At 43.4% G+C, this 21,455-nt stretch overlaps 3 protein-coding genes across 6 annotated transcripts in view; all 3 read left to right on the top strand.

The window, feature by feature from the left end:
* Positions 1-2,474, top strand: part of ing3 (inhibitor of growth family, member 3) — a 10,966-nt gene extending 8,492 nt beyond the window's left edge. Inside the window, exons 10-12 of the mRNA XM_008315272.3 lie at positions 1,276-1,465; positions 1,600-1,638; positions 1,734-2,474. Of these exons, the coding sequence (XP_008313494.1) occupies positions 1,276-1,465; positions 1,600-1,638; positions 1,734-1,850 (346 nt within the window). The 3' untranslated portion in view covers positions 1,851-2,474. The remainder of the gene's footprint in view (positions 1-1,275; positions 1,466-1,599; positions 1,639-1,733) is intronic.
* A 246-nt stretch (positions 2,475-2,720) lies between these two features.
* cped1 (cadherin-like and PC-esterase domain containing 1) lies at positions 2,721-15,127 on the top strand. Of its 3 annotated transcripts, none has more exons than XM_025057423.1 (22): positions 2,721-3,826; positions 4,359-4,710; positions 7,377-7,554; positions 8,353-8,444; positions 8,525-8,609; positions 8,782-8,845; positions 8,922-9,054; positions 9,153-9,280; positions 9,356-9,428; positions 9,513-9,665; positions 9,753-9,857; positions 10,067-10,179; positions 10,263-10,327; positions 10,416-10,602; positions 10,686-10,854; positions 13,234-13,333; positions 13,477-13,613; positions 13,700-13,920; positions 14,003-14,104; positions 14,182-14,269; positions 14,484-14,630; positions 14,737-15,127. In XM_025057423.1, the coding sequence occupies exons 2-22, from the start codon at positions 4,429-4,431 to the stop codon at positions 14,899-14,901; spliced, it is 2,787 nt and encodes a 928-aa protein (XP_024913191.1). In that variant the 5' UTR covers positions 2,721-3,826; positions 4,359-4,428; the 3' UTR covers positions 14,902-15,127. The 3 variants fall into 3 exon arrangements, with proteins under 3 accessions (XP_024913191.1, XP_024913190.1, XP_024913192.1); XM_025057422.1 differs by having other exon boundaries at positions 4,078-4,710; XM_025057424.1 differs by having other exon boundaries at positions 2,721-4,698.
* Positions 14,785-21,146, top strand: wnt16 (wingless-type MMTV integration site family, member 16). 2 transcript variants are annotated; one of them, XM_025057425.1, is made up of 5 exons: positions 14,785-14,903; positions 16,714-16,933; positions 18,945-19,171; positions 19,867-20,156; positions 20,230-21,146. In XM_025057425.1, exons 2-5 carry the CDS (start codon positions 16,827-16,829, stop codon positions 20,686-20,688), a joined length of 1,083 nt encoding a protein of 360 aa, XP_024913193.1. In that variant the 5' UTR covers positions 14,785-14,903; positions 16,714-16,826; the 3' UTR covers positions 20,689-21,146. The 2 variants fall into 2 exon arrangements, with proteins under 2 accessions (XP_024913193.1, XP_008313492.1); XM_008315270.3 differs by lacking the exon at positions 14,785-14,903 and having other exon boundaries at positions 16,418-16,933.
* Positions 21,147-21,455: the final 309 nt, after the last annotated feature.

Below are 21,455 nucleotides of genomic sequence, written 5' to 3'. Positions count from 1 at the left end.
ATTTTACTCTTTCTGTTCAACTGTGGCGTTTTAAAGCGTTTAGGGTTTGATTTGCAGACAGAGGTGCTTAGCCTGTCTTTGTCCTGTAGATGGTGCACATGTTTTAACAGTATATAATGTGTGTTGGAGCAGAGAGGAAGTACAGCGTTCCAGCTCACCATACAACAGAACACGTTCCTGAGAAGAAGTTTAAGTCTGAAGCTCTACTGTCCACTCTCACGTCAGACGCATCCAAAGAGAACACGCCAGGTTAGTCATCACACCCCGACACACCTAAACTCTGAGACCTCTCCCACACACGTTTTACCGACTCCTGTTGCCTCTGCGACCCCTACAGGCTGCCGTACAAACAGCACCACCTCGTCCACCAACAACGTATACAGCGTAAACTCCTCTCAGCCACTGGCCTCCTACAATATGAGCTCCTTACCTGCAGGACCAGGAGCTGGAGCAGGGGCCATCACCATGGCAGCTGCACAGGCTGTACAGGCAACAGCACAAGTAAGAGAATCACTCATTTTTTTATTTTAAATTTTTTTTTGTTTGTTAGACTCTTGTTTGTTACTTGATTTGTGTGATTTTTGTGTTATTTTTATGAGTTGATTTCAATTGTTTAATGTTTCTGTGTGTGTCTGAGCCTGAGAAACTCTTTGGTCAACATTGATATTAAAAGTTATTGGCTCTGTGTCAGATGAAGGAGGGCAGGAGAACATCCAGTCTGAAGGCCAGCTACGAAGCCATCAAAAACAACGACTTCCAGCTGGGCCGAGAGTTCGCTCTGTCCCGGGACAACACGGGTTACCCTTCGTCTGCCCTGGCCTCCACCCTCACCCAGACTCTAACCCCCACCACCACCTCAGACTCCAGGGGCCGCAAGTCCAAGTAAGAGCTCAAATGTGTTTTGGATGTTTGTCCTGAAAAATGAAACAGTGGTACAGCTTGTCCTCGAGCTGCGGTGTTTTGTGGTTATGTCACCATTTCCCATAAGTCGTTACGCAGCACTGTACGATGAAGATGAGTTTCTTCACATTAGCCGGTTTGTGCTGCATTCACTATCTTTCATTTGTGTGGGGTTTTTTTTTTGTTTTTTGGAACTTTTTGCCCTTAGTTATGGCTGCCAAGCATAAGCCAGACTATTGTGATGTTTTTATGCCCTAAATTATGATGTTAGCTCTGTATTAGCATAGCTGAGTGACATGGCTGCTAATGCACAGTATGTGATTTTTTTTTTTAATGGCTGGTGGTTAAGCCTGTCTTCCTGTTTGTGTTTTCCAGAAGCAGTGTCAAGTCTTCCAACCATCAGTCGTCTTCATCGTCCTCCTCCTCCCTCTCATCCTGCTCCTCATCATCAGCCTTGGCTCAAGAGCTCTCCCAGCAGGCCTCAGCGCTACCAGAGGCCGAGGTCAATAGTCAAGTGGACTGGACCTACGACCCCAACGAGCCCCGATACTGCATCTGTAACCAGGTACAAACACTTTCTGTTCATAAGTTTACCACCATGTAAGTACACACCAGGGTGTGTACTTGTACGTACAGACGGGTGTGTATTCGCCAGGTAAACATTGTCCCGTGTTTGAACTGATGATTGGTTTTTTCCAGGTTTCTTATGGAGAGATGGTCGGCTGTGACAACACAGATGTAAGTAACTTCTCAGGTTTTTACATTAACATTGATCCAAAGTTTGTAATTATGAATTACTGATCGGTGATGTCATTGATCCTCTCCTCGCTCAGTGTCCAATCGAGTGGTTCCACTACGGCTGCGTGGGGCTGACAGAAGCACCCAAGGGGAAGTGGTACTGTCCTCAGTGCACGGCTGCCATGAAGAGGAGAGGCAGGCGCCACAAATAGACTGTTCCGAGTGCGGAAGCCGCCACGTTGGATATGTAGACCTGTGGAGAGACTCGGGTCAGAGGTCACACTCTGCAGGTGACGGATTAATCATTTTAGGATCAAAATGAATCAAAAGGAGGCAAAAAAAATAGAGAGGAGTCTGAAATTAAAATAATCAATGAAAAAAGGAAACATTCAGACAAAAATATTTTATCCTCTTCTAATTAAAGTCACAAACCAGGTTGTGATGTCATTTGAGTGACGGATCATCTGGTCAGGTCAGGGTTAAAGGTCAAGGTGTCAGGATCATGTGGAGACTTTAAAAAGAGCTTAACTGATGTCATGTGACTGGAAGTCATTTAAAATCTCATATTTAAACCTGGACAAAAATCATCTTTGATTCAAAGTCTTATTTATTCAAGCCAAACGTAATGGGTGACTAGATCAGATTTTTCAGATTCCCCTTCTTAATCCCAAGTGACCACAGTAATATCTTATCATTGATGTCATTGATCATATTAATGGCACAGATTTTCATCATTCTAGTTTCAGACCTGACTTTTGTCAAGCCCCCACCTCCATCCAGTTAAAAAAAGAGACAAAACTCAGACAAATAAATGTGACCTCACACTTTTGAGAATGTAGAACGTGTGCTAGTGCGTGTATGGTTGTGTGTGTGTGTGTGTGTCCAGGATGTGTACAAAAAAAACAAGTCAAAATAAAAAGTTGATGTTTTTTTTTTTAAAAAAAAGGGACATTTTTGCCTTATCGATCTGTTTTCCGTCATCACTCGGTTTAAATATGTTGAATATTATGTGAACAGTACAGAAAAAAAATCACCAAATGGCCGTGTTGCCTGGTCAGCGATAAAACATTAAGTGCCGTTGACCGTTGCTAAAAAGCTAAATGAGCTGAGCTGATTTATGTTCATTGAAACTTTGAAATTTGGACTCGAAAATGTTTTGATTTGACAGTTTGACAGAACAGTGTTTGTTTGTTCATAGTTCGATTTACAATAGTCACGGAATTTAAGTTCGTGTTGAATTTGGATTTAAGACCAATCCCATTTAAATGTAACTGCTTTGATCAGTCTGGCTGCAGTTCAGTCAAAGCATCACTGGATAATGTTTAATTTCCTGTTGTCTGGAGTCCAGTCGAGAAAAAAGTGATTGTTCAAACTTCACACACACACACACACGCACGTGTGTGTGTGTGTGTGTGTGTTCTATAAATAACCTGTGTGTGTGTGTGTGTGTGGACAGGGGGCGGGTGTAAGGGAGCGGACTTCATGTGAAAAAGGAAAAGAAAAAAAATTAAAGAAAATAAAGCACAGGAAAGGAAATGTGGCGTTCACGGACCTGCGCTCTGTAAATGTGGATTTAAGTGAAACCAGATGGTTAGAGTTGCTGGTTCCGCCTGCCAGGCTCCTCCAGGACTCCTCCAGACTCCAGGACTCCGCTGAAACACACGGATGCTTGTTTTTTTCTAGCAGACGGAACCGTTCCTCAGACCAAAGCTGTGGCTCTTTATCGCGTTAGCAGAGATTTTTATCTTCTTTTGTGAAGTTTCCCCCAATTCTCCTGACGGACCCGTTATTTTCCCCCTTTACTATCAGAGTCTGGATCAGCTGACGCGACGTGGTTTTCTAGCGCACAAGAATCAAACTCGTCTAGTTCGGACCCAGAAGGATGGAGTCTCTATGAGGATTCTGGAGTTTTTTTATGTTTTACTTTAAAAATGCATTTTGAGAAAGAGGCGTAATTAAAGCGACCGACGCTTTGACGTGCACGGAATACGCTTCGAAAACAGTAGCATTTAACGTTGAACCAGCCGCTGGTGGAACTCTCTCGTACTTTTTAGTCTAACGAAGACTTTTTACTTACACCTGTGTATTCGGCGTATTTATTACCGCTGTAGATGATGTTTATGTCTGTTTTTCATTGCATGCGCCTCCACTTTCCTGTCAGGTCAGGACACCAGAGTCTCCGTTGGAGGTGAGCTCGTTTTAAAGTTTTATTCGCTTCTTTAACATTTTTCTTTTTACACACACGAGTTAATATATTTCTTAATAGTTTATTCTGGTACAAAGCGCATTCGTTACAAAATAATTAATGAAAACATTCTATTTAAACTCCTAGCGGAATTGCGCCTGTCCCATCACGTCACCATACTCCATTAAAGAAACGCTCGTTTTAACTTTTGAATGTCTTCTGACGTTACATTTTTATTCTTATCCAATTTTCAGTACGGTTCTACCATCACTCGTGAACAGACTGGTTCTTCGGCGTTGCTGGTTTTTAGTCATAATGAACTTTATAGCCTGGTCCAGTCTGACAACTCTGTTCCAGAGAGCTTAGCGTTAGGTTCCGTCAGGGAAGAGTGCGTTTTCAAGTTTGAACCTTTTGATGAAAGTTTACATGACAACGTCCCTGCCAACTCACATGGAGCCGTTCCTGAAATTCGGATTGAACGTTATATGTTGTACTGAATAAGACATGGAACTTTGAAGTGAGTTTTTCCTGCCAGTAAACTTCGCCCAATGAAGATGAAGAGGAGGTTCTGCGGAGGAACAGCGGGGTAGTAAAGAGCAGTGACCATGCGTGGCCTCTTGCCTTCAGCCAGCGGCCTCCTTCTGATGCTGCTGCGCCGCCGCTCCTGCTCCGGACCTCCGCTGCTGCTGTTGCTCGCCATCGCGGTGTGTTGTCTCTTCTACCAGACCGTAATGGTCGCCCGTAACCGGCTCCGCTCCACAACGCACCCGGCTGCCGAGCTCCAGGGTTGGAAACAATCTCGTGACGTCATGATGGAGGAGACCAGGAGGTTGATCTCTGACCTGGAGGCTGCACACAGAAAAAGAGATGCTCAGGTGAGGTCACAGGTGAGGTGAACACTCCATGACAATGAACACAAATGTTTTAAATGATTGTAGTTTAATATGTGGAAATGTTGACCTTGAATCTATCCATTGCTATTACCACAAAAGTTTTTTGAATCTATCCATTGCTATTACCACAAAAAGTTTTTTTGTTTTTTGTTTTTTTGCATATATTTAAAAGCCACAAGTGAACCAGAATGACATGTCATCAATATTCTCATTTAGAAATAACATGTTTTAAGTTGATGCCATCTGTCTGTAAACACGAACCATAAGTCAAAAACAAAATCGTTACACAATGACATTGTCGTAATATTCCAGCTCTTCTGGAGAGAGAAAACCACCAGGCTTTGCATAATATTTGTGGAAAAAAAATCATTGAACCTCATTCACATCGCTGCGGTCGTCAGCATTCAGAAAAAACTCGGCAAAAAGTCGGAACAATAACCACGAGAAGTCATCGAGAAATTTAACCAAACCTCATAGAGGAAAAAAAACAGAATTTATAAAATGATATTCGGTTTGGGATCGCAGAAATACTGACTCCTTTGAAGTCCATTAGAGAAACAGAACCCTGATTTGAAAATGTGTCATTTTAACTCATGGTTGTTGTGAGGAAGAAACTGATTTGAAAATGTGTCATTTTGACTCATGGTTGTTGATCCTCATGGTTGTTGTGAGGATTAACTGATGAGTTGAACTGAAGTTAATTTTACTAACTCTTTATATAAGAGACAACTCTTCTCTAAGACTTGACGTGTAATTCCAAGTAAATCGGACTTTTGTCCGTGTAGAATATAAAGAAAGCATTGTTCATGTTTATGTATGACTACTGTATAGATACCAAATTAGACCAAACTAATCAATCATCCATGTATTCATTTCAGCTGCTGATCTCTGTCCTTCCTGCAGTAATGGTTAATATTCAAACAGTTTTTCTACTGCGTGTCTCTGTCCGTATCATGTTCCTCAGTAGCAGCAGAGCAGCTTCTCAACTGCAGCATCAAATCTCCCTTGTGCCTCATTGTTTGTTCATTTTTAGGAGGGGAGGAGGGTGGGTTATGGCTCCAAAGTGATTGACAGCTGCGCGGACTAATCAGCTGTCAGGATGTGGGGTCGGGTATTTTAAGTGTGTCCCGCCTCCTCATAGAAATATTTGTGTCTCTAATCAGCCGAGAATCCAGGCTGTAAACTGAACTGTACACAGTGTGAGCTGTCAACTGATCACACACTCACACTCACACACACACACACACACACATACAGTGTGTGTTCTATTTACATGTTTACAGCTATGCATGGCAGTCCAGAACATTCCTGAAGGTCCCACCTTTCAGTCCATTTGCAGTCACACAGAGAGGACAGGGGTGGGCGGGGCTTAGAGGAATGTAAAACCACAGCTGTTAAAGACAACAGTAAACCCCGCCCCTCAGCAGGTGACCCTGGCGACCTGCTGTTTGATTGACAATAGTTCAGACAGGTGCTGCGACAGAGGTCAGACAGCTGGGTTTTCACTCTCTTCATCTCGAGCCAAATGGACATGTCCTGTTTATCGCTTCAGTGTTTACCTTGTAGTGCATGTGTCAAACTCAAGGCCCGGGGGCCAAATGTGGCCCACTAAGTCATTTTATATGGCCCACAGGAGCTTAAAAAGTAGTCCATGCAGCAGAGTTTCTTAACCTGGTAAATTAAAAGTTTTTTTTAGTACACAGAAATGAACAAATTTGTAACTTAAATTAATTATAATCAATTACAGAAACATTTATTAATACATTATGGAGAAGTTACATCTATATAGTCTACTATTGACAACTAGCCCTTCAAGGGGAACTGTACTGCTGATGCCTAATAGCATCAAAAAGAGACTTAAAAGAAGAAAAGGCAACTTTAAAAAACCAAAATTGTAAAAATACAATATTTATAGCTCAAAAGACCAAATTTTACTTACAGCGCCCCCTTTTCTTAGATAGGACTATTGTCGACCAGCCACCACTTAGACCAGGGGTGTCGAAATCATTTTAGTTCAGGGCCCACATACAGCCTGGTTAGATGTTAAATGGGCCGGACCAGTACCATCAGAACATAATTACCTAGAAATAAAAATAAACCCATGTTTTTCCCATTTGTTTTCATTCAAATAAGTTCAAATATATTAGAAAAAATAATGTAATGAAACATCACTAACATGTAGCGTTTGTGCATTTTTTCATCTTCAACATTCGTCAAGCGCACCGTATTGAACCCCCAAGCGGGCCAGTTTTGGCCCGCGGGTCATATGTTTGACACACAGCTACAGCTATTGATTGAAAAATTCACCCAACTTTATTTTGAACTCTCTTATTTTACTCCTACAATCACCACATTCCTACATTTGGACAAAAAGAGAACCCAACCAAAAGGTCTGGGGTCTTTACAGGAAGGAGGACACACACAAACACAGAAATAAAGAAAGAAAACAGTGAGGTCAGGACTGAGACGGCCGCTGCCAACATCCTGTGCCCAGTGTGGACTGAATACTAAGAGATGCTGAGACATTTGTCCAAGTTCAGCTGGACAAAAACACTCAGGTCACCAAAAAAAAAGAGGAACAAATTGATTTAAAAACACACTGAGAGACTGAAATGGTACTTCTTCAAGTTCTAATCTTGTCCTGTCCTCCTCTGATCCAGTCCTGGTCTCAGAAAACTCCACATCGGCGACAGCGGCGGCGGGCCGTGGTTCTGTCAGGTCAACACCAGGTCTCTGACACCCAGGTCCAAGTGTACCAGCAGGTCCTGGAGCAGTTGGACTACGAGGTCCACATGTCCACATATGCAGAGACCAGCAGCGTCCTCCGACCACAGCAAGGTGAGGAGACGAGACAGACATGTGACAACGTACATCTTTTTTTAATAATATAATATAATTAAAATATAAATTAGATTCATAATAATATTATGTAAATTAAAAATAAAATCGAAAAAACATTTTTCTTAATTAAAAGATAAAATAATAACTAAGTGGAAGTGTATTGTATGTTTACAAAAATGAATGACATAAAACAAATTAAGTAGATGAAATTTTGAAGCCCCTTGATTGATATTAAAATCGATTTATTTCGTTCTGGCGGTATTACGTGAGCTGGCGCCGCCGTACGGCACCTTACGTTCCGTCACTTTTCATCACTTTTCGTCACTTTTCGTTTACGGTCGGCTTTTGCTCGGTGCCTACTTGGCAAAGCTGCTTCTACACATTCACCGAAACGTTTTTTATTAGACAAAATACACAAAGAAAAGCTAAAACTTGTTACAATACAGCATATCTTTTTAAAAAGCATAAAAAGAAATAGGGAAAATTTACCGACGTGTTTTAATGGCTGTATGTAAGCGCGCTAACGTCAATTTAAAAAACAAAATAGTTCCTTTCAAAATAAAAGCTTCGTATATGTATTTAGTAATAGGTATCATGCCTATACAATAGTTCGACTCTTAATTTGACAGCAATGTCACGCACGTGTTGGTGGACAGGTAATAGATTGGTTATGGACAGAAACTGGAAGACGGATAACATAAAGACATATAATTGGTCAGATTGAAGATCACCTGATAATAGGTGACCCTGATAGCTCTGATTTATGGACATATATGTCTCTGGGGTACTCTGCAGGAAGTGGGTGGAACCTGTTGCTGTGTCTCAGCAGTGCCGAGCACAGTTGTCTCAGAAGAATGTCCTTCCTTCACCTGCAGAGACATCAGAGGGTGAGACTGATCTTTTCAGCCAATCACAGACTGGGGTGCCGTCCGTGTCCTCACATCTTCTCCTCCGTCTGTGTCCTCAGGTCAACCTGATTCCAGAGCTGATGGATGCCTTCTCTGATGTTGGTGGTGGTCTCTGTCTCCTGTTCGCTCGTCTCCATCTGACGGGTGAGTGAGACAGATCAGTTCAGTTCCACGGACAGTGTTTTATATAAGCCATAAATGTGTGGACAGATTAAGACACTGAAGACAATGAAGCGGACAGTAGAAGATTTATATCTTTTTAATATTATAACAAATCTTGAAGAAAAAAAAATCACATTATCCCCTTTTTTTTTAGATTTACCCATGAGGCCATTCTCCTGTGCATCATCCAATGAGAGGCTGCCATTTACTGATGACAGGTAATTGTCACAGAGTCTATCATAATTAAAGATTGGAGAGACACCTGTCCTAATTTGCCTGTCTGTCGCTTGTCAGAGCTCCACCTCCTGGCCTGGTTGCCATCATTAATGTTTATGTCCTGGTGACATCACTCCAGCCACTGACATCATTCCTGCATGACATCATTGTTGTAACGACCAATCACGAGGCAAGAGGAAGACCCACGAAGGTAAGATGGCTGACAGGTCTGAACTCACGCAAGAGTTAGCAGAGATGCAGCAACTGATGATTGTGACACGCCCGCTGGTGTTTGCTCCGCCCCCTCAGCTGAGCCATTTCCTGCCGCAGCAGCTGGGACCAGAAAACTCCCATCAGGTTTTGAAGCAGATAAAGAAAGTGATTGGTGAAGTGCTGCAAAAAGTTGCAACCGATGACAAGAAAAGACAGACTGACAGGTAAAAAACAATTTGATTGATTGATTGATTGTTGGGTTGATTGATCGATTGATGGATCCATCGATTGTGATGCAGGTGTGTGAAGTGTTACCAGCTGCTCACCTTCACTCTGCTCTTCACTGGTTCCATCTTTCCTGAGATCATCCAGGTGAGACCTGTTTTGGTTTTAACGAATTGTCCACTAGAGGTCAGTGTTCCCCAATGATTTTGGTGGTCGCGGTCTGTCTGCCAGGTGGACACGGACTTGACCTTTGACTCCCTAAAGGATGAGACGTTTGAGGCAGAGATAAACAGAGACCTGATCCTGGAGGACACACTGAACTTCCTGCCGAGGTCAGAGCCTCACCTGTCCTCAGAGACAGAGACAGAGACAAAGGGAGGACAGGTGAGTCCTGCTCTCAGTTTCGGAGAGGAGTAATTGTCATGTAACTGTAATAACACAATCTGTGTGTGTGCGTGTGTGTTTCCACAGTACATCAGCTGCACAGATTCACTTCCTGTGTGTTTGTCCGACGACGACTTTCTTCTTCTTCTGCAGTTCCACAGACAGATGACCGCGGCTTCTTCTTTCCACCTGGTACACAGAGCTCCCCCTCGGTTCACTACAGCCACTCTGTCACAGCTTTATTTTACTTGAAATGCACAAGCCAATGCATCTCGGTTCCTGTGGGTGGCGCTGTTGCACCACCACAGTCACACATGCTCAGACAGTCTCACCACACATGGCATTTAAACCCGACGTTCCTTCTTCCTGATTGACGTTTGTTACTGTTTATTTCTCTGCAGCTTTATCCCAGCACCACCTGCTCCTCTCCCACCTCCTCCTCCCCCTCCTCCCTGTCTGACCTCCTCGTTCGTGTCAGTTGTTACTACAACAACCAGCGGGGTTTCAACTCCAGGTGAGGACAAAAACCTACCCAGAATCCTCTGGTCTGTCAGTTATCCTACAGTCTGAGAAACAGATTTTTTTCTTCTTCTACAGAACTGATGAAAACAATTCTTCCACCAATCAGGAGTCAGCTTTGTCCCCACAGGGCGGAGCTTCAGGTGAGGCACGGAGATACCAAAAAAAAAACACGTCACTCAAGTATTTTGGACGCTTTGACACTTTTTTTTCCTCTGTTGGGTCTTCCAGGTCTTTGTGCGGACCCCCACCTCAGACAGATCTATACTCACCCCGGGCTCTCCTTGACGCCGCCCTTCAGTCGACTGGTGAAGGAGTACCGTGCTGAAGTGACCTTTGACACGGTAACAATCCGGATCCGGCCCGTGCCCGTCAGTTCGGGTTGTCAGGTCCATCTGGACGAGCACCGGGGACCCAGGTGAGACAGGACCTTTGACCTCTGACCTTTGATCCCACCGCTGACCTCACTTCACAGACAGTTAATCCTGTTGTTGACCCCAGGATGGTCAACTACCCTCTGGGCCTCGGGTCCAGCAGGATCAACATCCTGGTGACAGACGACAGCGATCCAGAACCTGAAGTCCTGACCGTCTACACTGTGCACGTGAGCCGGGAGAACCGACCCAGTCTTCCGATGTTCTCGGATCACGTGACCTGCAGCTTCCTACAGGTAGATGACGTTTGTTTTCAAGCCAAACAACACAGCATCTCTGTTCACTGTCATGTTCATCTTCTTCTGGCTGGCAGTCAAACTTAGGTGCCTTACTGCCACCTACTGGCTGGAATTTCTGTATGAATGTCAGTAGTGTGAAAAGTGAGATTTAATAAACCTGGAAGTTTTCATTGTGTAGCGGTTATCACCCCTGCCTCACACATCTGCCTTACGAGCAGAAGGTCATAGGTTCGATCCCTAGAGGAACCACATACTTAATGGCTCCTCTTGAGGCAAGCCGTGTGTGTTACAAAGACAAAGACTGTGAGTTTTCCTATTGTGAGACTTCAGTTAAGAGACATTAACGTGTTGAAGTCGTGATTGTATTCCTCTTATATTTGCATCTCTGGATTTCTGATGTGTCTCCCCCGTGTGTCCCCTGTCCACACCTGTGTCTCAACCTGAGGAGACTGTTGGTGGTCAGTCGGGGGGGTCAGCGGTGCCCCCTCTGGGGCCCCTGGGGAACAGAACGTCCATTGATGCAGCGTTGAGGCCTGGGTCTTTGAAGATGAAATAAAAGCGGCGTTGGCAGCGGTGGCGGCGGCAGATTTCACTTTAAAGGCAGGTGATGACCACAGCAGGGTAACAGTGAGGTCACGGCGGAGAAGTGGACCACGCTTTGATCAGAGACACTTTGATTCTTCAAGTGGAAACATCTCATCAGTGTCTGGTGACTGCAGTTTCCAGAGATCAGTGATGCACATCAGGAGGTTCATGTTATGGACGACGAAGATGAAGATGGAGATGGACTGTTATTTAACCACATGGATCGTTAACCAGGAAAATGGATCATCCACTTATTATCAGCTGTGCAAAGGGGAGGAATTAAATCGACAATTATTTCATGAGAAAAAAAAAACCAGAAACACAAGGCAACGTTTTATTAGCCGCCTTAGATCTGCTCTATATGTTGAACCAAAGCACGACCTGACGATGTGTGTAAACACATGAAGACTTCATCTGTTACACCTGCTCCGCACAAGAACTTAGTCAGGGGTTTGAGATGGAAATGTTGTGTTAAAAAAAAAACCTGTTTGAAACAGGGGCGTCAAACATACGGCCCGTGGGCCAAAACCTGTCCGTGAGGGCGTTGAATCCGGCCCGCTTGATGAATTATTTTATTTTTATTTTGAAAAAAAATAAGTTTTTGCAAAATTACACTTACATTACTATATTTACATTATATTTCATTATATTTATATTACGCACAAAAGGACAAAAAAATACATGGACTTAAACGAGGGGTCCTTGGTTTTGAACGTCTTAAGGCGTTTTGTGGTTACGTCGCCATCTACCATAAATTTATTAAGTAAGTCTTAGTCTAACATTCCGACATATGGCGTTAACTGTGCAGAACTAGTTGGCAAATGGAGTGGACAAATACGTCGTTACACGTCTCTACGCACAGAAGACGGTTTTGTTTATTTATACATTGGTTTGTGCTACATTTGCCTTTTTCATTTGTGTTCTTTTTTGGGGGGTAATTTTTGCCCTTCATTTTGGCTCCCAGGCGTAAGTCGGACTCTTCTGATGTTTTTAGCCTAAGCCTTCTGACTTACGGTGAAAATGGAGTTACATTGAACCATAGGGACGGAACGCCGACGTTAGTTAGTTTATATAGTATAGTAAAATTAAATAAATTTCATATTGCACATTATCTAAATAATGGAGAAGTGGTAATTAAAATTACACCCTTAATCACGATTAAAATTGTTTAAAAACTTTGCCCAACGCTTACTCTGTGAAAACGTTTTTGAAGCTTAAAACTTCAGAAAAAGGCATACAGTCCCTGACCTGGACCTGGTTCCTCCAGGACCACGTCAGTAGACTTGGCATACGGTTTCCCCGCGCTCCTCTACGTGGCGGCGGCTCAGATGAAAGCGTCGGCCGTTTTGTAGTCGCTGTGTTTTGGCAGCGGCCGATCTCAGAGCGTTTACTCTGAGCTCAGGTACGAACAAGAAAATCCCTGTTAAGTTTTCTTATGGCACTTTGTCGTGAGCTACGACACCGACGTGAGGAATGTGGCGCCGCCGCCACGAAATCCAGAGGGTGTGTGCGTGTGTGTGTGTGTGTGTGAGAGCTCTAATGTGGTCCAACTGTCCCTGTAGGGACAAGTGTGTGTATGGTTCAGTGTGTTTGATGGCAGCGTTTCATTGAACCCCAGTCAGACGTGGCGGTTCTCACACGGCAACTGAGTCCCCCTGACCTTTGACCTCTGAACACAGGGACACAATAGAAGGAAAGATCTCCGGCTGTCAAATGTTTTGAGGACAAATCTGTGTGACATCTGTGTCTTCATGAGTCCCTGGAGTCAAACCTTCTCCATTTTGGTTGCAGGACTGTGGACTCCTGGTCCGACCGAATCAGTCCTGTGGTCTTCAGTCCCACGTCCCATCGCCAGGTCCACGTCAGAGCTGCAGCTCAGGACATGAACCAGGTCTGTGTCTCCTGTCCCTGTCTGTTACTTGGTCTCTTATGTGTTCCATGTCACCCAGTCACCTGTTTGTCCCTCAGTTTTCTCGTCCGTCTGCCATGCCCCAGATCTGGTCACACTTCATGACTGTCTCTCACTTGTCTCAGGTCGTTGGATAGTTCCGTGTCTCAGTTGCTCTGACAACAGGACCTGTGATTGGAGGGAGGTCTCCTGGCAGCCGGACAGCTGTTACCACCCGTTAGTGGACCGTCCTCTGCTGCAGGACTGCATGAAGGACAGGAAGGTGACCTCAAGTGTTGTCCGACAATTAAAGATGACGTCAGAATGTAGACGATGTCTTCATCGCCGCGTCCTCTCACTTCCTTGTAGCTGCTCTTCATTGGAGACTCCACCAACCGGGGGATGATGTACTTCCTGATGGAGCGCGTCAATGTGTCTCTGGTGGACTGGGGGAAGGCCCACGACACGCTGGTCTACCACAACTTGAACAATGGACGGACTCAGGTCAGCTACTCCTACTATCCTCAGTTCTGGCTGGAGAAAGGACGGCGTCCAACGTTCAGACAGGCTCTGCTGCAGCTGCTGCACAGGTGACACTGGGGGGTTTGACGGACACCGCAGACAGACGTTCTGTACGGACCACTCACGCACGTGTTTCCTGTTTCCTGTTAGGTCGCGACCTCTGGTGGACTCCCACCAGACGGTACTGGTGGTGGGGGGAGTCCAGTGGCTCAACGTCGATCATCTAAAGACAGTCAGAGACGTGCTGGACAGGTGAGGACATGTGATTCCATCCACTCTAGGATTGGCTGTTGTGGTCATGATGACATTACTGTGTCTTTCTTCGACAGAGAGTCTCTGAGAAACATCCTGGTGGTGGTCAAGTCCTTAGGGATGGGTTTCCATTTGCCCGTGGACGGGATCAGGTCTCTGAATCTAGTACGTCCTTATTTATTGAAGTACTTCCCGTCAATTTTATGTCCTCATTTTGTCCATACTCCCGTGCCCCGCTCGGTCCCTCCACTGTAGCAGTATGTTTATTCTGTCCTCCTTGTCCAAACTGTGATTATTCTGTCCTCACCCATGTCCACTGGTATGGTCCAATGTTAACGCTGTGGCTTCAGAAATAAAAAATCTCCTTCGTGTTTCCCAGAAAGAAATCCAGGACCTTGACACACACAATAGTAACATCATTGCCACTGCAAAGCATCATGGGCACGAGGTGATTGACACATTCAGTATCACGATGGGTCGTTACAAAGAGTTCCTGCAAGGACGCTGTGCGTGTCACTTCCACGAGGTAAGAATTTTCTCTTTCAGAAATAAAGAAGTTCCACAGGGTACATGTCTCGGACTCCTTTAATTCAGAAAAGAACAATGATTTTACAAGTTTTGTTTCTGCTCAGGTGGAAAAATTTGAGTCCCCGGCCAACAGTTGGTTCAACTTCACTGGACCTGGACTAGACCAGAGAGCGGAGCCTGAAAACTTCAGCTATCACGTGAGAGGACCAGTGAACCAGGTGTACTCTGAGGTCCTCCTGAGCCGCCTGTGTCCCAGAACCAGAACTTAAATGTCAGTGTGTGTGTGTGTGTGTGTGACTGTTGTAATATTTAATAATAATAATATAATAATATTTAAACATATCATTGCAGTTAGTTATTATTTACGAATGAAGATATTTAAAAGTAACCTTAACCTATCAGTAACTTTCTGGCTCCAGATACACGACCTTCTCACCTTTATACCCCACTTTACCAAATACATTCTTAATGCTAACAGTTAGCTTAACACAGTTCTCAATTTTCAGACCCCCCCGCCCCCGACCTCCTCCGCAAATTGAAATACTATAGAGAACCTGAAAACAAGTATATTTTTATCTGTACAAACTATTGTTTGAGTTGCTGCCACCTAGTGACTGGAGACTGGCATTACAGCAGTGGTACACTTATCTCCAGCGTGCCATATTCCATTGGAAGCCCCTCATGTACCCTCTGGCACCTAAACCGCACACCCCGGGGGCCCGCCCCACTATTTGAGAAGTACTGGCCAGTAAATGCTAATTATTAATGAGCGGATGACAGGTATTAATCCTGATTAAAAAAGGATACGTCTCTGGTGGTGCATAATATCAAGAAGTTGTAAAAACGTTACGAATTAGTTACTTGTTACGTGTTAATTGTTTCATTTGCACGTGTTAGCTGCTCACTATGACATAGTACTAGTTTCTATTTAGTACATAGTTATGTATGATCGACACGCGCATCCACTAAGATGCTTATGATTTAATCTCTTTTAAAAACTTTTTTTATTACTTACTAGCTATTACTAGTAATCTGTGACTCATATTGAAACAGTTTTATCTTAACTGCTAATGTACTTGGTAGTTCTCCTGTGTACCACTTTGTACCAAACGCTCACTGAGGCTCGTGATATTCTTCCTACTACTCACTACTACTATCCTTTCTTATCTATTGGTTTCTTACTTGTACTTACTAGCCTTTGTGTTATTATTAGCTAGTTGCTGTAAATGCGTACCAAAGCTGCTCAGATACGTACTAGCTAGTTTTTGATGTGTAGTAACCCTTTTATACACATGAAAAGTAGTGATCTAGATCTAGATACTAAATGATGTAGATTAGTAATTTAGTTTTCTGGCGTCAAAGTTTCCCTGGAAAAATCTTTCAAATCGAAGTTCCAAGATAGTTTCTTCTACTTGACCCCGCTTTTTGACCTTTTAATGATTGTGTGTTAACCTCTTGATGACCGGTCATTGACCTGTCACTGATCGCTGTCTCTCAGACTTTGACTTTTTCTCCATCTCCGTCTCCGTCATGTTTGCGTTCTTACCTCATTCTGCATTTGAAAAAGAAAAATCCAAATATCTTCAAATACCAAAGATGATATATCAGTGTCTTATTATTGTTTTTGTGAACTATATTTTTCTATATTTTTCTACAGATTTTTTTATTGCACATTTCACATGTTTACATGCAGGACAATAGGAAATATATGGATATTTATATGAATGTATCAGATTTTATCTACACATTAACTACTTTTTAAACCAGTACTTTTTAAACGTGTAGGCGATGAAATGTAACATTTACAAACTATAATTTTAATAAATAATTGTCATTGAAACGCTCTTTTAATTTTATTTGTGAGCGATGTGATCAGTCATCGATTATTAGTTAGCAGACTTGTCAGTGTCTGCGTCTTGGACCGTCCGACCAATGACAGTCCAGCTGTGACGTCAGCTGCTGAATATGAATAATTTCTGGCCCAATAGGGATCCTCTGGGACGAGGACTGGTCAGAGACGGTATGAATATTTGCTGTAAAATAAAAGTGTTACGAGAAAGTTCTGAGAATTCTCATTACAGAGCACAGAGGAGACCGACGCTATCGTTTTATGGACGTCATTATGGACTGAAGTACCAACTCCTGGAGACCGGCTCCAACCATGACCCATAGTCCCTCTGATGGAGACTGAGAGATGGATGCAGAGGTGATGGAGAACCGGAAGCGTGGACTCCGGTACATGTGCGCCCTGAGCCTGCTGTTGGTCTCCGTGTGTCCGCTGAGCTGCACAGGCAGCTGGATGTGAGTCAATTTGCATTATTAAATTTATTAAATAAAATTGACGTTTGCATATTAACAAAATGTTTTTAAGATTTTAAATTTGACCTGAATTTACCTGATGTCGTTTAACAACATCGAAGTAAACGTTTAATAGCCTTCAGCTTACCTTTTACATTGTTGATCAAATAAAAGTAATAATAATATTAAGTATTATTATCATTATTATATTTTAGTTGTTTTGTGTTGTGACACTTAAACCAAAAAACCGAGTGTTTTTAGTAGTAACGTAAAAACGAAACCTTATCCACAGCCGTTAATATTAGCCGCATCCGCTAACTGTCCAATTAAGTTTTTGGATTTTTGGATACCAGATTTAAAAAAAAAATTGTTTAATCGTTTCTAAAATCATACAATTTGTTTTTTGTTTTTTAATCTAAAATGAGAGTTATTTGTCGCCAGGCTGCAAAGAATCAACTTAAATTATCATAGTAAAATGATAGCAAGTGAACCAAACTCCGTTCGAAAATCACTAAATTAAAAGCTGACTTAATGTTTTCTTTTAGTTTTTAACTCATCGTGTGAGATTTATTAAATCACTACAGGCTAAATAAGACCGAATTTACTCCTCGGCTTAGTTTTTTATTTATTTATTCATTTTTATTTAACACAAACACACATTGCGTGGAGCTGAATTAAATTCCAGCTTCTACGTTTTTGTGCCAGACTGTGGAGGTTCTGATCAGAACTGATCCTGAATCAGAGGTGAAGCCCGAACGGGTCCAGATGTTTGTCGTTTTTCACAGGTTTTCATGGTTCTTAGAAAACACAGCGGGTGAATCGTCTCCAAATTTTAAGCTCTTACAAGTGTGACGTCTTCAAAAGCGCATGACGTCTTCTAATCGAATTCCAATGACAAAAACGTACCATTTATTTTTGCACCGCACGTTCAACTCAATTACATTTAATAAAAAGCCCAGCGTTGACTTTCAATCACAGACGAAGTGATCAAACGTACGTGGACTTCAAAGAACCCTTCTGACGTCACCATTCACAGACCAAAGATCGTTTCTGCTTCTGATGTTTCTGCTCATTTGATTCATATTAATGTGATTTTTTTCCCTCCCTCCGTCTACTCGAGCACACACACGCACACACACAGAGGTGAATTCTTAAAATGAGTGCGAATAATGAGGAAGGTTTGGTTCCGTTTTATTTGACTCTAACAGAACCAGACTCACAAGAAGTTCTGTTCATGTGGACCAGATGTTGGAGCTCGTCTGGTTTTCATTGATTCTGTTTTTTAAGAGGAAAAAGATCAGAGAAAGTGCGGAAATGTCAGGTTTGGAGAAAATAAACTCCGAGGTCTGTGACATTAACAGTTCCTCCTTGTCTCGTTTACAAGTTTATGTTGAGTTTAATAAAATATTAAAACTGTTGATTTTTTTATTTGACAAGCATCTAATGCACCACGTCACAATATTGGCGTTTGAAGTTCCTTGTTTTGTGTTACGTCATTACGATACTCTACCCCAGTGGTACCCACGCTTTCTCTGCTGCGCCGCCTTTACGTTCATAAGAAAATGTTCGTACCCCTACTGAAAAAAAAAATAGGACAAATGTTCGTACCCCTACTGAAAAAAAATAGGACACGCATATATTTTGTTTTCAGACTTTTTATTTCACACACTTTGAAAGTAACTGTTTTAACGCACCTTAAATATGTCCATTTTATGGCAAAGACTGAAATATTTCCCAGTGTACCATTGGAGGAAGCCATAGTTTAAGAACCAGTGTTGGGAAATTACAAATTTGATCATCTAATGGGAATCTGTGTGTCTGATCATATCAGTTAAAAAGACGACAGTTTTAGCCTCTGTTCACTCTTGTCATTTATGGTTAGCATGAAACGGTTAGCAGCTCACCTTTTAAATAACGTCTGGTTTGAACATGAGTTGAGGAGATACACCAGCTATATCAGATGAAGACGATGAAGAAGTAGAAGTATGTTGACCTATCCTCCTGTTTCCTGCAGGTGGCTCGGCGTGACCTCAACTGGAGCCCTGGAGAAGCTGGACTGTACCAACCTCCCTCTGAGCCACAGACAGCGGGAGCTGTGCAGGAAGAAACCCTTCCTGCTGCCCAGCATCCAGGACGGAGCCCGACTGGCCATCAGAGAGTGCCAGAACCAGTTTAGACACGAGCGGTGGAACTGCTCCACCACCAATGAGGTGTCAGTGTTCGGGCACGAGTTGACAAGTGGTGAGGCTAATAATACTCCAGATAACCTTACATAATAGTCAACTATACTTAATTAATGGTTATTATTGAGCTTTTCTATTTTTTTCTCCATATTTTTTACCGTGAGAACGTAGTCAGATTCAGTCTGGAAATAGGTTTTGTTATCGCCTGGAAAATTTGGGTCCTAAAATTTGAACCGGTTCAGGAGTCGATGGATGGACCGTTCACATGAACTAAGATAAATGACATGTAAAAGTCATGCACAAAGGCTTAAATGCTTTTAGCTTTTTCTACGCCATCTATTGGGAAAATGTGGCCATTGTACAGAAAAGATCTATTGGGAAAATGTGGCCATTGTACGGAAAAAGGCAGAAGTATAACGGTAATATAAATTAACAATATAAATTGGCAGGCCGGATTAAAAAGCCAAACGGGCCACATCTGGACCCCAGGCCGTAGTTTGCCCATGCCTGCTCTAAACACACAAAGCGCAATACTGCACCAGGCCGTAGTTTGCCCATGTCTGCTCTAAACACACGAAGTGCAATACTGCGTCCTATCGCAGTCCGTCAGTACCAATTCTGCAGCCCACATCAATCTCCAGGGTTTAGATCTAAATCATGCTGCCCGCTCTAATTGTGTTGAGATTTTCATTGGGTCATGACCTACTGCGAAGGATGATGGTTCGCTAATCCTCTGTACTTTTTCCCCAACAGGAACCAAAGAAACTGCGTTCATCTACGCAGTGATGGCGGCAGGTCTGGTCCACACTGTCACGCGCTCCTGCAGTCAGGGCAACATGACTGAGTGCGGCTGCGACCCTCGCCTGCAGGGCAGCAGCGTCCCTGCAGAGGGCTGGCACTGGGGGGGCTGCTCGGACCACATCCAGTATGGAACCTGGTTCAGCCGCAAGTTCATAGACAACGCTGTCAAAAACATGTCCACCAGCAGGGGGGGCTACACACTACTCGCCATGAACCAGCACAACACTGAGGCCGGACGTCAGGTGAGCACTGAAACAGAACTCGATTCCATCCATGATGTCGGACTCAAACCGTGACTAACTCGTTGTCTTTCAGGCCATCGACAGGACGATGGCGACAGACTGTCGTTGTCATGGCGTTTCTGGTTCCTGTGCCGTGAAGACCTGTTGGAGGACGATGGCCCCGTTCGAACGTGTGGGCCTCTACCTGAAGGACCGGTACGAGCACAGCGTCCAAGTGTCGGACCGTTCAAAGAGAAAGACCAGGAGGAAGGAGCAGCGCCGCCCTCAGGTCGACAAACACCAGCTCATCTTCTTCAACAAGTCTCCTAACTACTGCCTGGAGGACCAGCGGAGGGGGGTCGCTGGCACCAGAGGGCGGCGTTGTAACCGGACATCTGCAGGACCAGACGGCTGCAACCTGCTGTGCTGCGGGCGGGGGTACAACACCCACGTGGTCAGACACGTGCAACGCTGCGAGTGCAAGTTCGTTTGGTGCTGCTACGTTCGCTGCCGCCGCTGTGAGAGCATGAATGACATGCACACCTGTAAATAAAGGAATCGGAGCACGGACCTGCGGACTTCCAGATCCTTGGACGACTCCCTAAATTTTTATTTTCTGTTATCTTGGATCCTCTTGGGAATGCTCTGATCCTGGTTACAACTTTCTGGATCCTGATTTAAATTCAGTTCTGGATTCAGACTATGGACGGTGATTGGACTGCCCCGGATCCTCACATTTAATTCTGTTTAGAGCGCCCCCACCTGCTTTGGACTGCGTAGCGACATCAGGTTCAGAACCTTTAGGTTCCTGTTCAGACTACTCTAGGTTTGTTTTTGTTCACACTGCAGCAGATCCTGCTCTGGATCCTGTTCAAAGAGGTTCCAGTTTTCCCTGGACTGTTTCTAAACATCTTTGGACGATCTTTAGAATTTTCTAGATCACGTTCTCTGTTCTAGATGTTCTGAATTATTTTTGGCTGTTAACATCTTCACAAACAAACAAACTTGATGTAAAAAAAATAAAATATCTTTTGTTTTGATGAATTAAACATTTATTTATATGTAAACTTTTGCATTTTTTTTATCTTTTGGGATAATTGTTCGTAAATAAAATTGACTTTGGATCATAAAGAAGAAAAGTCAAGAAACACTGATGGGTTTGGATTTTTTTTGCTACAATCTAAAAAAATTCAGATCGAAAAGGACGGTTGGAACAGGTGAACAACTGAAAATAAAATAAAAACCGTGAGCGTGTCAGACAGCGGCTCAGTGAAATTTTCCCTTTTTGCTCTTTTTCAGCTGAATTCCTCTGGTCCAGTC

The sequence above is a fragment of the Cynoglossus semilaevis genome, chromosome 8 (genome assembly GCF_000523025.1).
Source record: "Cynoglossus semilaevis isolate Cse_v1.0 chromosome 8, Cse_v1.0, whole genome shotgun sequence".
Lineage (NCBI taxonomy): Eukaryota > Metazoa > Chordata > Actinopteri > Pleuronectiformes > Cynoglossidae > Cynoglossus > Cynoglossus semilaevis.
The sequence above is the reverse complement of the archived record's forward strand: the minus strand, read 5'-3'. Positions and strand labels throughout refer to the sequence as shown.